This window comes from Eumetopias jubatus, unplaced genomic scaffold (genome assembly GCF_037043125.1).
Source record: "Eumetopias jubatus isolate StellerSeaLion01/CBP00866 unplaced genomic scaffold, mEumJub1_p1.0 scaffold_10, whole genome shotgun sequence".
Classification (NCBI taxonomy): Eukaryota; Metazoa; Chordata; class Mammalia; order Carnivora; family Otariidae; genus Eumetopias; species Eumetopias jubatus.
Genome location: NW_028274816.1, coordinates 26,396,793 through 26,409,217, shown reverse-complemented (window position 1 = coordinate 26,409,217; position 12,425 = coordinate 26,396,793). Strand labels below are relative to the sequence as shown.

Here is a 12,425-nt window from a genome sequence, read left to right as displayed (position 1 = left end):
GTCAGACTAGTTAAGCTTTGCCTAAGTGGCCCATGTGGACACATGCGTGTCACCAAGGTGGCAGGGTGGAGCTATTCCTCTAAGACGATGAAATATGGCTACATTCAGGCATTTTTGGCAGCTCACTGGACACGAAAGACCAGGAGGGAGTAAGTAAAGAGCCTAAAATAAATAGATCCTATTGACATACTAACTACAAGGGACAGGAATTGATTCAGAGAAGGATTTATGTAGTTGGTTACCAGAAGTTCCCAGCATTCTATGTTGCTCCTTGCTGGGGGTGGCAAGGAAGGGGATGGAAGGCTGACACCAAAACAGAAGCCTAACACGGCCCTTCTGCTTGTTCCTTAAAGGTCTTCCATTTCAGCATGATGATACTGCCCAAAAAAATGAGGCCACTGCTATTTCTGATTTCCCAGATGGCCATCTTTGCTCTCTTCTTCCATCTGTATGGCCACAACTTCAACTCCCTGTCCATGAAGGAGGAGCCCAAGCCCATGCATGTGCTGGTCCTGTCTTCCTGGCGCTCTGGTTCTTCTTTTGTGGGACAGATTTTTGGGCAGCACCCGGATGTCTTCTACCTGATGGAGCCCGCATGGCACATCTGGATGACCTTCACACACAGCACTGCCTGGAGGCTGCATATGGCAGTGAGGGATCTGATCCGTGCCATTTTTCTGTGTGACATGAGTGTCTTTGATGCCTACATGAAACCCAGTCCTCGAAGACAGTCCAGCCTCTTCCAGTGGGACAAGAGCCGGGCCCTGTGTTCCCCACCTGCCTGCAACATCTTCTCCCGGGATATGATCATATCCCAGGCTCACTGCAAGCTTCTCTGCAGTCAAGAGCCCTTTGAGGTGGTAGAGAAGGCCTGTCGTTCCTACAGCCACGTGGTGCTCAAGGAGGTGCGCTTCTTCAACCTGCAGGTGCTCTACCCACTGCTGAGAGACCCTTCCCTCAATCTGCATATTGTGCACCTGGTACGGGATCCCCGGGCGGTGTTCCGTTCTCGAGAACACACCACAGGGGAACTCATGATTGACAGCCGCATTGTGATGGGGCAGCATTGGGAGAAAGTCAAGGAGGAGGATCAACCTTACTACGTGATGCAGGTCATCTGCCAAAGCCAGCTAGAGATCTATAAGGCTGTGCAGTCCTTGCCCAAAGCCCTGAGGCAACGCTACATGCTTGTTCGCTATGAGGACCTGGTCCGGGAGCCCATTGCCCAGACTGCCCAAATGTATAAATATGTGGGACTGAAATTCTTGCCCCACCTCCAGACCTGGGTGTACAACATCACTCGAGGCAAGGGCATGGGTAATCATGCCTTCCACACTAATGCCAGGAATGCCCTCAACGTCTCCCAGGCCTGGCGCTGGACTTTGCCTTACGAAAAGGTTTCTCGACTTCAAAAAGTCTGCAATGATACCATGGCTTCGCTGGGCTACCACCTTGTCAGATCTGAGCAAGAGCAGAAAAACCTGTCACTGGATCTTCTGTTTACATGGACTCCCTCCAACTAAGTCCACCAAGAAGGTGGAAGAAGCTCTGTCCCCAACTGGCATCAGCCTTAGCCCCATTAACCAAAGGCTTCGAGTCTTAATTACATGCACACTGGTGTACATGTGAGCATGAGTTGTGCCCACACATGCTCAAGCTGAGAAACTTCCGTGTCTGTACTCATGCCTAGACGAGATTCAGCAGCATATTCCACCACTGAAAAAGGAGTATTGCCTTTCTTCTCTTCTTGGCTTTCCTATCCAGGTATACCTCAAAGACTTTGTGGCCTGGGGTCCTATTTAGCACCACGCAGTATCAATGGAGTAAATCCATAAACTTCTCTGTCCACATCTTGCCCTGTGGGAAAGGGAGGAGACAGGAAAACCAGGGAAATGGGTCTTCCACCAAAGAACCCACAAGCACATTCCACAGGGATATGAACTCTGAGACGATGGAACTCCTGATGGATTCAAAAAGGGAACAGAGAACAGGATTGGATGCTTACGGTGAGCTTGTCTGTCACAGCTATCAGTTATCACAAATACAAAATAAGATCTCTGCATGACAGAGCAAGCTCTTAAATTCATGGGGGTGGCTGGGCCTGATGCGGACATCATTTTCCCTCAGTGTTTTCCTATCACATAGATTTTGACTTGCGAAGCTGCCATCCATTAACACTAAAATTCCAAATAGGATTCTGTTAGGAGTTTCCCAAGTTATGCTTTCTAATTACTTAGTAGTAAATACTAATTCTTAGAGGACCCTAACCTGATAGCATAAGCATCTTTATAGTTTTTTTATACTTTTACTATTATGTGTTATCCACACACACAAAAAAACCTGCTAAGACAATATTTGGTGTTAGTCTAAACTGATCAATACTGACCATCATACTGTGCTCTTAAGAATCTGTAGAAAGGGCGCCTGGGTGGCTCAGTTGGTTAGGCGACTGCCTTCGGCTCAGGTCATGATCCTGGAGTCCCGGGATCGAGTCCCGCATCGGGCTCCCTGCTCGGCGGGGAGTCTGCTTCTCCCTCTGACCCTCCCCCCTCTCATGTGCTCTCTCTCTCTCATTCTCTCTCTCAAATAAATAAATAAAATCTTTAAAAAAAAAAAAATCTGTAGAAAGTAGGCAACTAGCAACTAAGCCCTTTCTTTCTTGTGTGAGGTATGAGTTGTGATAATATTGTATATATCACCCTAGGGTCTGGGCAAAGCGTTCTTTTAATGTGATCATCGGCCAGAGGACCTCAGGTCTAGTACGACTGGCGCTGTTCAGCTTTTCCGGGTCACCTCTCCACATGATAGAGGTTGTTGCTCCCAGTCTTTGCAGCACTCCCCGGGTCTAGTGATGCATCCGAATCTACTGTTAGAAATTCATTTTGGGGCGCCTGGGTGGCTCAGTTGGTTAAAGCGACTGCCTTCAGCTCAGGTCATGATCCTGGAGTCCCCGGATCGAGTCCCACATCGGGCTCCCTGCTCAGCAGGGAGTCTGCTTCTCCCTCAGACCCTCTTCCCTCTTGGGCTCTCTATCTCTCTCATTCTGTGTCTCTCAAATAAATAAATAAAATCTTTAAAAAAAAAAAAGAAATTCATTTTGCCATACCACACCTCAGATCTGCTGGAATTGGAATCCACCAGGGTGGGAGCTGGGATTCTGTATGTTGATCAAGCAACCCCGGTGATCCTGTCATGGCCAGCCTGGCAATACCACACCCTCCACTGGGGAACAGCACTTGTTTGCCTTCCTGCTTCAAGACAGATGCCTTTGCAGCACATGCCAAGTATCCACACTGCTGACTCCTGACACTGGTGCTGTCCCTTAGGTTGGAAGGAATAGGAAGAATGTCTATATTTGCCTGGAACTCCAGGGACCTCTGAGTCCTGACTTGCTTAATATTTCACTTTGTCCAAACCTGAAAGATGCCAACAGTTCATCTTCCCTTTGGTTCCCACTCCCACTTCGGACGTGGTCCTCACCTCATAAAGTGCCATCAGTGGCAGATGGGAATTCTCACTCCTGATTCTGCTGAAGAGCTCTTGGGCTCTGGCACCACCTGAGATGCGTGAGTGGTTACCTTTGAGAGCTGGGTCTGGCAAAGTTAATCTATATGTGGCTCTAAAGGAGTGAACTTATTCTAACATGTAAACCTAAGCCACTCTAGAAAGACCTCAAGAGCCTAGCAAGGATCTCCTAAGCAAGTGCTTCTTGCCTCTATGAACCTTCCAAAACTGTAAAAAGTTTCCCCAACCTTGAAAATAAGGCCAGGGCAGTAGGTGATGGTGCAGAGTTAATAAGACCAGTGAGGGGGACAGGCAGTGATAGACTCAACTGCCTCTGATTTCCCCTCTGAAATTCCAGCCTCCACCTGAATTGTCTTAATGTTAGCAACTTCCTTAGGAACCATCTCTATGGGATGCTGGAGTACAGAGCGGCTTGCTTCTCCTTCTCCAAAGGAGTTGTTAGGTGCTCATGAGCGCATGGGCTCTGGAACCATGCTGCCTGGGTGACGCTACTATCACCAGCTGGGTGACCTCTGGCAAGTCCCTTAACATCTCCACATCTCAGTTCCCTCAACTGTAGGGTGGGTAGAATAATGGTGGCACTGACTTCCTGGAGTTGCTGGGAGGGCTGATGAGTTAATAAATGGAACATGTGTGGCAAGCGTCCGGCACATAAGCAAGCACTCACTAAGTGGTAGCTGTGATTATCTTGGTAACAACGCTGGTTTTAGCTCTCTCAAGGACTGTCTTCCATCATTTCTGGTAACATCCTCATTAAGGTGATGCTCAACAGCAGATCAAACGCCCTTTGTGGCGTTTCTGATCATACTGGTACAATTAGATTTATACCCATCTATAACGGCTCTAGTTTATCTGTATCAGTTGTTCTCAACCCAAGGTGATTTTGTTCCCCAGGGGACATTGGTCAATGTCTAGAAACATTTTTGGTTGTCACCACTGGTGGAGTGGGTGTTACTGGCATCTAGTGGGGAGTGGCCTGGGATGCTGCTAAACCTCCTATAATGTACGGGAAAGCCCTCACCCCTGCCCCCAACAAAAATTCTCTGGTCCAAAATGTCAATATCACAGCTGTTAAGAAACCCTAGTCAGCACTCATCAGATGCTGAATACATGCAAGATGAAGAGCTGATGATTCGAACAGATTTCTCTTCTCTCCTCATTTAGTCACATTCAATCTTACTCAAACAGTATACCCCCAGGCCAAGCGTCCTGACTGGGGAGATGTCACAACCCCCCAGGGCTCTTCTGGCACCCACTCAAGTCTTCTCAAAGGGAGTAAGCTGTGTGGCAGACATTATAAAAATACAGAGCAGCATCACAGGGGCCTGATGAGAGGAAGTGAGCAAAGCCAGGCTTCCTGGGACCAGTCATGCACTGGCCATACTGGTCTTGGCTTATATCTACCCTAATTCGGTCAGCTGTGGCCAGAAGAGAAGAGCTTAATGGGGGCAAAACATAGTCATTTAGATCCTTGGGGAAGATGGGCAGGACAAATGAAGCCAGAAGCAGACACTGTGCTAGACAAATGAGCTGTCTAACATGTCTGGGAACAAAAGAATCACTCACAAATGTCAACACATTCCACAGGCACTGCAGGATTTAAACCATGGCTCCCCAATCTTTTTTCCCTTATCACCTCCCCCGCTCAGCAAGCCTATTGTAGACACTTTTGTTCTAATCATCCTCTACCATGAACTATTAATACCACAAATAATACTGCATATTTTTAGGCAGTTTTTAATGGCCCTCCAAAGGGCCACAAATTATTGTTATACCTATGTTTGTTGCCCCCCACAAACCACTTTTTATCCCGCTGGTGGCAACAGCAGTTCCACTGAGAATGCATGATCTAGACCACTGTCCCTAACACTTAGCTCCCTCCCCAGCTCCTCTCTATTTTCGTCAACATGTCTTTTGTTGTCCCCCCCAAACTATGTTCCTTGCTCTCACCAATAAGATGTGTACGTTGCTCAACCATAATTAAATGTGATTATGCAAAATAACACACTGTAAGGACCTATGAAAATGTTGCTTATAATAAATAACAGTAATAAATAATAATACAGGTGACTCTCATTGCCACCCTCCCTGCCAGCACCATTTACTATTTGGGATGGCTGCTGGCCCTATTTGCCTTGCCACATTTCACGATGGCTTCTTATGGTCCTGGAAGAACACACTGTTTGTTTTTCAAGTTTATGAGAAGAATTGAGAACAAGTGGAACAGACACATAGCACTGCTGTTCATGAAGAATGAGGTGTATTTCAAAAAAGTATGCTATTGTTCCACCCAAAATCAATATGGATTTAAATGGCTAATGACAGATAATGTAAACATGTTGGATGAAAGAGATAAAGGCTCCAGTCCTTTTAAGTAGGGGTGAGGTGAACTCCTGATTACCTGAGCAAATGATGAGATAAACCTAACGATGAGATTTTAACAGATGCAGTTTATACACACACACACACACACACACACACACACACACACAGCATTCTGAAAGCAAATAAGCTTGAAAAAGTTGACGAAACTAAATTTAACCAGATTTTCAAACTCAAGACCCTCAGAACTTCAAATACGTTCATGTGCATGATTGGAATGGAAAAGAGCAGATAGTGTCTCTCCCACCCTTCTTTGACCAAGGAGGGTTTTTTCCCCCCTCGGTATACCTATTAACATCTGTCAGGAGAATGTTTGGAGAAAGGCCAGCGTGAGAAATGCTGAGGTGTCTTCAGCAACCCTAACCCTGATGACCCCAACACTCTGGTTTCTTTTTGCCTCCTCCCGACCTCAGGCGGGAAAACGCAGAATGGAGGAGATTGCACGCAGGCAGTTAATACTCAGGGGCTTTATGATCACCGACATCAATTTGTGATTACTTCACCACTCACCTACAACTCTTTCTCCCCTCAGCGTAAAAACTTCCCCGTTCGTCTTCTGGCCGCATACCTTCCCCTCCTCCCCAGAGAAAAAAGCCATCTGATACTGGACTTCTCCACTCCTCACTGCGAATGTCTGAAGCTCCCCAAGCATTCTGTCTTCCTCCTTATATTGTGTTACAAGATAGAGACTGTTCTGTCTCCGGTTGAAGGCCAGCCTCCCCACTATCAGAACTTTGGATTCTGTCCCCTCACCTTTTCAAGAACTGTGTATTTTTAGTATCCACTCCCTCTCGACTCAACTTCTCTTCAACGGAATCCTTCTCTTTGGATTTTTAAGTTCCTATACTCCCATCTTGAAAAAAATTCTCTCTCATTCCCATATCCTTATCCAACTACAGATCTTCTTCCACTTACAATGGGGTTAAACCCATCCTAGGTCAAAAATAGCGTGTCAAAAATGCATGTAATATCCTTAACTGAACATCATAGCTTAGCCTGGCCTACCTTAAGCATTCTCAGAAAATTTACATTAGCCTACAGTTGGGCAAAATCATCTCCCACAAAACCTATTTTATAATAAAGAATATTTCCTTTAATTCATTGAATACTGTATTGAAAGTGAAAAATGGAATGGTTGTATGGTACAGAATGCTGATCAGGGTATCGGCTCTTTACCCCCGCAATGGTGTGGCTGACTGGGAGCTGCAGCTCGCCGCCCCCGTCCAGACTCACAACAGAACTGAACCACGTATCACTAGTCTGAGAAAAGATAAAAATTCACACTTTGATGTATGGTTCCTACTGAACGCATATTGTTTGCACACCATGATAAAGTCAAAAAATCATTAGGTTAAACAATCAGAAGTCAGAGACCATCTGTACTGGCCTCTCCTCACCTACACCCAAACTGCTCTTACGGGTTGTCCATAGCCCTCCGCTGTTTATTTTTTCATCTTCTACTTCCTCCTCCAACCACTTCAATCTGGATTTTGCCACCTTATCTACACTGCTCTTGAGAACAAAATTCCATGTTACTCATTCACTCAATGGACATTTTCTAATTCTCATTTCACCTGAATTCTCAGCAACAAACATGATCAAGAACTTTTCCTTCTTGAGACACTATATCCTAGTTTTCTTCCTATTTCTCTAGCCACTTCTCAATTTTTTGTAGAACTATTTTCTTCTACCTAGCTATTAAATATTGGAGTGACTTAAGGCACAACATAGATCCTCTTCTTTTCCACTCTATGCTTTCTCTCTAGACTATCTCATTTATGCCCACGTAGTTTTTAAAAACCACCTACATGCAGATTATATATATAAATATATGTTTGATGTATATCTTCTCTGAGCTCCAGCTCTGTTAATCCAATCACCAATCGACATCTCTTGAATATCTCAAAAGATACCTCAGACTCAGTATGTCCAAACATCACGTTCATGATTTTCCCCTCCTCCAACCTAGACCATGCCAAACATCTTCAACCCTCCTGGGTCTCTTCCCCACCTTTTCAGCCTGTTGCCAAATCAAAAAACTGGACTTTGCCCTTGACTTCTTCCACCAGTCAATCACCAACAACTGTCGATTCTACCCCATCAACATTTCTTAAGTTCACTTTCTTCCCTTTTCCTTGTCCCTCCAAATCCTCACCCTGTTTTGTTCATGCCATCACCATCTCTCTCCTGAAGCACTGACTGGTCTTCCTGCCTCCAAGCTTCCCACTTCAGTAGAATCTACATTGTACTGAAAGTCCAGAAAGTCCAAATTTCTTAATACAGTTTGGATAGCCTTTCGTGATCTGGCTCTTACATCCTTCCCTTGTCACTCCCTCTTAAACTGTACTTTCCTACCTTCTCAAATGTGTAGTTCTACCAGTGTGCCACCTATATGTCTGGATCTTAGATCATGCTATTTCTCCCACCTAGAATATGCTATTCTGTCCCACCCCCAACTTCTCTGGCTCATTATTTTTTAATTCCCTCTTAACTAAAACATCTCCTCTGGGAGTTTTTCCCAGCTTGACCCTTAGGCCTCTGTTCAGTGTCACCTGTACTGGCTTTCTACTATCACAGCACTTATTACAATACAATAAAACCACCCAATGTATGTGTCTTTGAGCTTTTTGAAGGCAGAGACTATCTTGTTCACTGTGCTATAACTGATGCCTAGCACAGTCCCTGGCATTCATTAAATGTTTAATAAATGAAACCTTGATCTTATCTGTATTATATGTAAAGAGCTCATTCATTATGTAATACTTAGAAAAAAAGGCTAATCACAGAACCCTTCTATTCTGAGAAACACAGTGACATGTTTAAAGATTCAGATAAGGGGCGCCTGGGTGGCTCAGTCGGTTAAGTGTCTGTCTTTGGCTCAGGTCGTGATCCCAGGTCCTGGGATTGAGACCCGCACTGGGATCTCTGCTGCAGGGAGCCTGCTTCTCCTTCTCCCTCTGCCTACTTGTGCTCTCTCTCTCTGTCAAATAAATAAAATATTAAAAAAATAAACATTCAGATAAGAAAGAACCACCATTTAAAAGTTTCCTGTTTGAGAGAAATAAGGGAAGTTGAATCTCAAAGCCAACAGCTCAGAAGTGCTGGGTCAAGTGGGGTGGCAGATGGGAGGCAGGGGATAAAGCAGAGATTCAGAAATTAAGTTGACATGTATTTCTAACAGTGATATTACTGTGGCAAGAGGAGCTGCAAATTATGCTGGTTTCTGAAGAGTTGCTTGTGTTCACAGGGTGTAGCATATGAATGAATCAAGTGCCACCTGGAAGCATACGGCAAATATTTGCTTAGAGATTGCCTTCCAAATGGCTTTTAGCCAAATCTTTAAGCAGAAAAATTTACCAGTCTTAAGCTAGATGGAATAATAAAAAAGAAAACTAAAATTACTAAAATCAAAAAAATAAACTATGACAGAATGAAAAAAAAGAAATGAAAAAAGGGATACAATTACAGAAAATCAGAAACTTGAAAAACAGGAATCTATCATGAACAACTTTATGGTATTTGAAAATTTAGAGAAAATGGACATTTTAGTTTATTTAGGTGGGAAGGGGCAGAGGGAAAAGGAAAGAAAGAATCTTAAGCAGGCTCGACATGACCTGAGACAAAAGCAAGAGTTGGACACTTAACCTTCTGAGCTGCCCAGTCACCCTGAGAAAATGGATATTTTTTTTATAAACTATTTAAGTTATTACCAGTTTCTTACTGTTTTATTTTATTTTATTTTATTTTAAGATTTTATTTATTTGAGAGAGAGAATGAAATAGAGAGAGAGAGCATGAGAGGGGGGAGAGTCCGAGGGAGAAGCAGACTCACCGCTGAGCAGGGAGCCCAATGCGGGACTCGATCCCGGGACTCCAGGATCATGACCTGAGCCAAAGGCAGTCGCTCAACCAACTGAGCCATCCAGGCACCTGAGAAAATGGATATTTTAAAGAAAGATGTAATTTATTAAGTTGACTATGGAAGAAATAGAAAATATAAGTAGGCTTGTAACTTATAATCATGAAAGAAATTGAATCAGTATCTTAAAATCTACCACCTATTGTAGTTTGATTTCTCATGTAGCTTGACTTCTGAAAAAGAATAACTGCTGAATTACACTTGCATTACTATTTCCAATCAGTGACAATTCAGTTTTTCATCAGAAATGAATAAATTGACATTCTGATATCTAAATTGAATAAGAAGCAAAGAATCCTAAGACTCATGCTGACTCCTAAGCATGGCAGTCGAATCCCTATTGAGTCCCACAGGTGGTCATGGTTCCCTTTGTGTTTAAGTCTTACATCCTTTATTTAGGGGATTTCCTTAGAAAAAGAAAAAAAAAGTTCTTTAAAAAATTTTCCTGAAAGGGATGTGCAAATAAAAAATTTAAGAAAATCAAGCTGAACAGATATCTAAAGAAAATGGAAATGAATAAGAAGATATCAAGGCTTAAACCTTATTACATTTAAATGTGCTTCTTAAGAAAACCTGGAAATCTGGAATTTTCAAAAAAAATGATGTATAGAAGGAAACACCTCAAAACTTTTAAACCTAAGCTCTCATGAAGCTTATTTATCAAAATCTCAACCGAAGAGTCAAATTAATATACATAAAAAAGTGATTCTTAAACTTAACTAGATAGTTCACTTTAATTCCATATGTGAATTAGAAATAACTAGAAAATTTATTAATAATTTTACTATGTATTAAATTGAGCTACATGAAATTGTATACGAAATGATATTTTACCATTTGAACATACAAAAAAATGGCAACTCTATATGACCCAATGTGTTTATTAAAGGAGAAAAAAAAGGTGTCCAGACTACTCTGAACTATTTTTAGTTGTTTGGTTAAAATTTGTTACTAATTATTGTCTTTTATTCTGTTTTAATACTCCCTGCAAAAAAGCAAGAATTGGTGCAAATGGTTTATGAGAACATTGCAGGAGACATATTTAAAGTGGAGAGAATTCTATTTACTGCAATTTGTTTTATTTAAAAGTTAAGACAAAGATCACCATTATTCAAATCTTGCATTATTCAAACCTTATTCAAGACAGCAGTTGCAGAACACTGTACTGGGCAGGAATGTAGTTTGGTACCCAAAACTAAAGAACATATAATCAAGTAATATGAACTTCTACAAATGTATTAATTGGAAATCAAAGGAATGTCAATAATTAGAACTGGTTTTATGGAAGTAGATGAACTGACATTGGTATTGAAGGTCACCTAAGATTTCAGAGAGGTGAAAACCATTAGCAAACACAAACACAGTGATGAATATGGCCAGTTTGAGATCAAAGATCTTCTGTCTAAGACAATTTGTTGGAGAATATTGATAGAAAAGAGTCACAATGAAAGGAGGGGCCAGGTGGTTTTTTTCCAGTGCCTGACTGTCTAAAGATCTCTAGGAAGGTAATTACACCAAGAAAGTAATGTTTTAGGGAGACTAATCTGGTAATGGCAAGCAGGATAGCTTTCAGCAGAGAAAGACAGGAGTCGGTGAGATCAGTTAGGACAGTCCTGCCATGATCTGCATGAGAAGATAAAAAGTCCAGGACAAGGGTGACAGATGATAGTGGAAATAAAGGGGACAAAAAGAAGCCAACAGACATTTTGAAAAGAGACCTGGCAGTGTTGGTGGCATAAGGAATACAAATCAACACTGCAGGCTTCTCCCTTTTCAGATACCTTCACCAAGAAGTGATGTCCCATGTAAACACTTTTTGTTTTTGTACAGTGCTATACGTATATTTGGTCCTCAGTACATGAGTAAGTTCTCATCTTTATATTAGAGGCCAAATATTTGTGTTTTCAATGCTTCAATACTTTCAGTATTTCTATTAATGTCTGTTTTGGAATAGAACCCAAACTAGTCTTTTTTAAAAAAAAATAATAAATAAAATAAAATTACTAAAATCAAGAATGAAAGCAGGGATATTACTACTGACTTTACAAAAATAAAAAAGATGGTAAAGGGATGCTATGAACAACCATATGCTAACAAATCAGATAAAAGACAAAATGAACAAAGTCCTAGAAAGACACAAACTACCAAAAATAACTCAAAAAGAAATAGAAAGTCTGGAAAGACTGACAACAAGTAAAGAGACTGAATAAGTAATTTAAAACTTCCCACAAAGAAAATCCCAAGCCCAAATGGCTTTACTGATAGACTTCACCAAACATTTAAAGAATTAATATGAATCCTCTTGAACTCTTCCAAAATAAAGAAGAGGAGGAAGTATCTCCCACCTGTTATATAAGGCCAGTGTTACTCTGAGACAAAAACCAGAAAAACATGTTACAAAACCCCCTACTTAACACTATCTCTTATAAATATAGGTGCAAAAGCCTCAACAAATACTAGTCAACTGAATCTAACAACATGTAAGAAGGACTGTACACCATGACTAAGTGGGAATTATCCCAGGAATGTAAGGTTGATTTTACACCAGAAAATCAAGTAATGCAACACATCACACTAATAGAATATAAAAACAAAACCTG

General features: G+C 42.0%; 1 protein-coding gene across 1 annotated transcript; it reads left to right on the top strand.

Moving 5' to 3' along the window:
- The first annotated feature begins 368 nt into the window (after nt 1-368).
- On the top strand, nt 369-1,574 carry CHST4 (carbohydrate sulfotransferase 4). The gene is given in 1 exon segment (XM_028090906.2): nt 369-1,574. A coding segment is annotated over 1 exon segment (1,206 nt).
- Nucleotides 1,575-12,425: the final 10,851 nt, after the last annotated feature.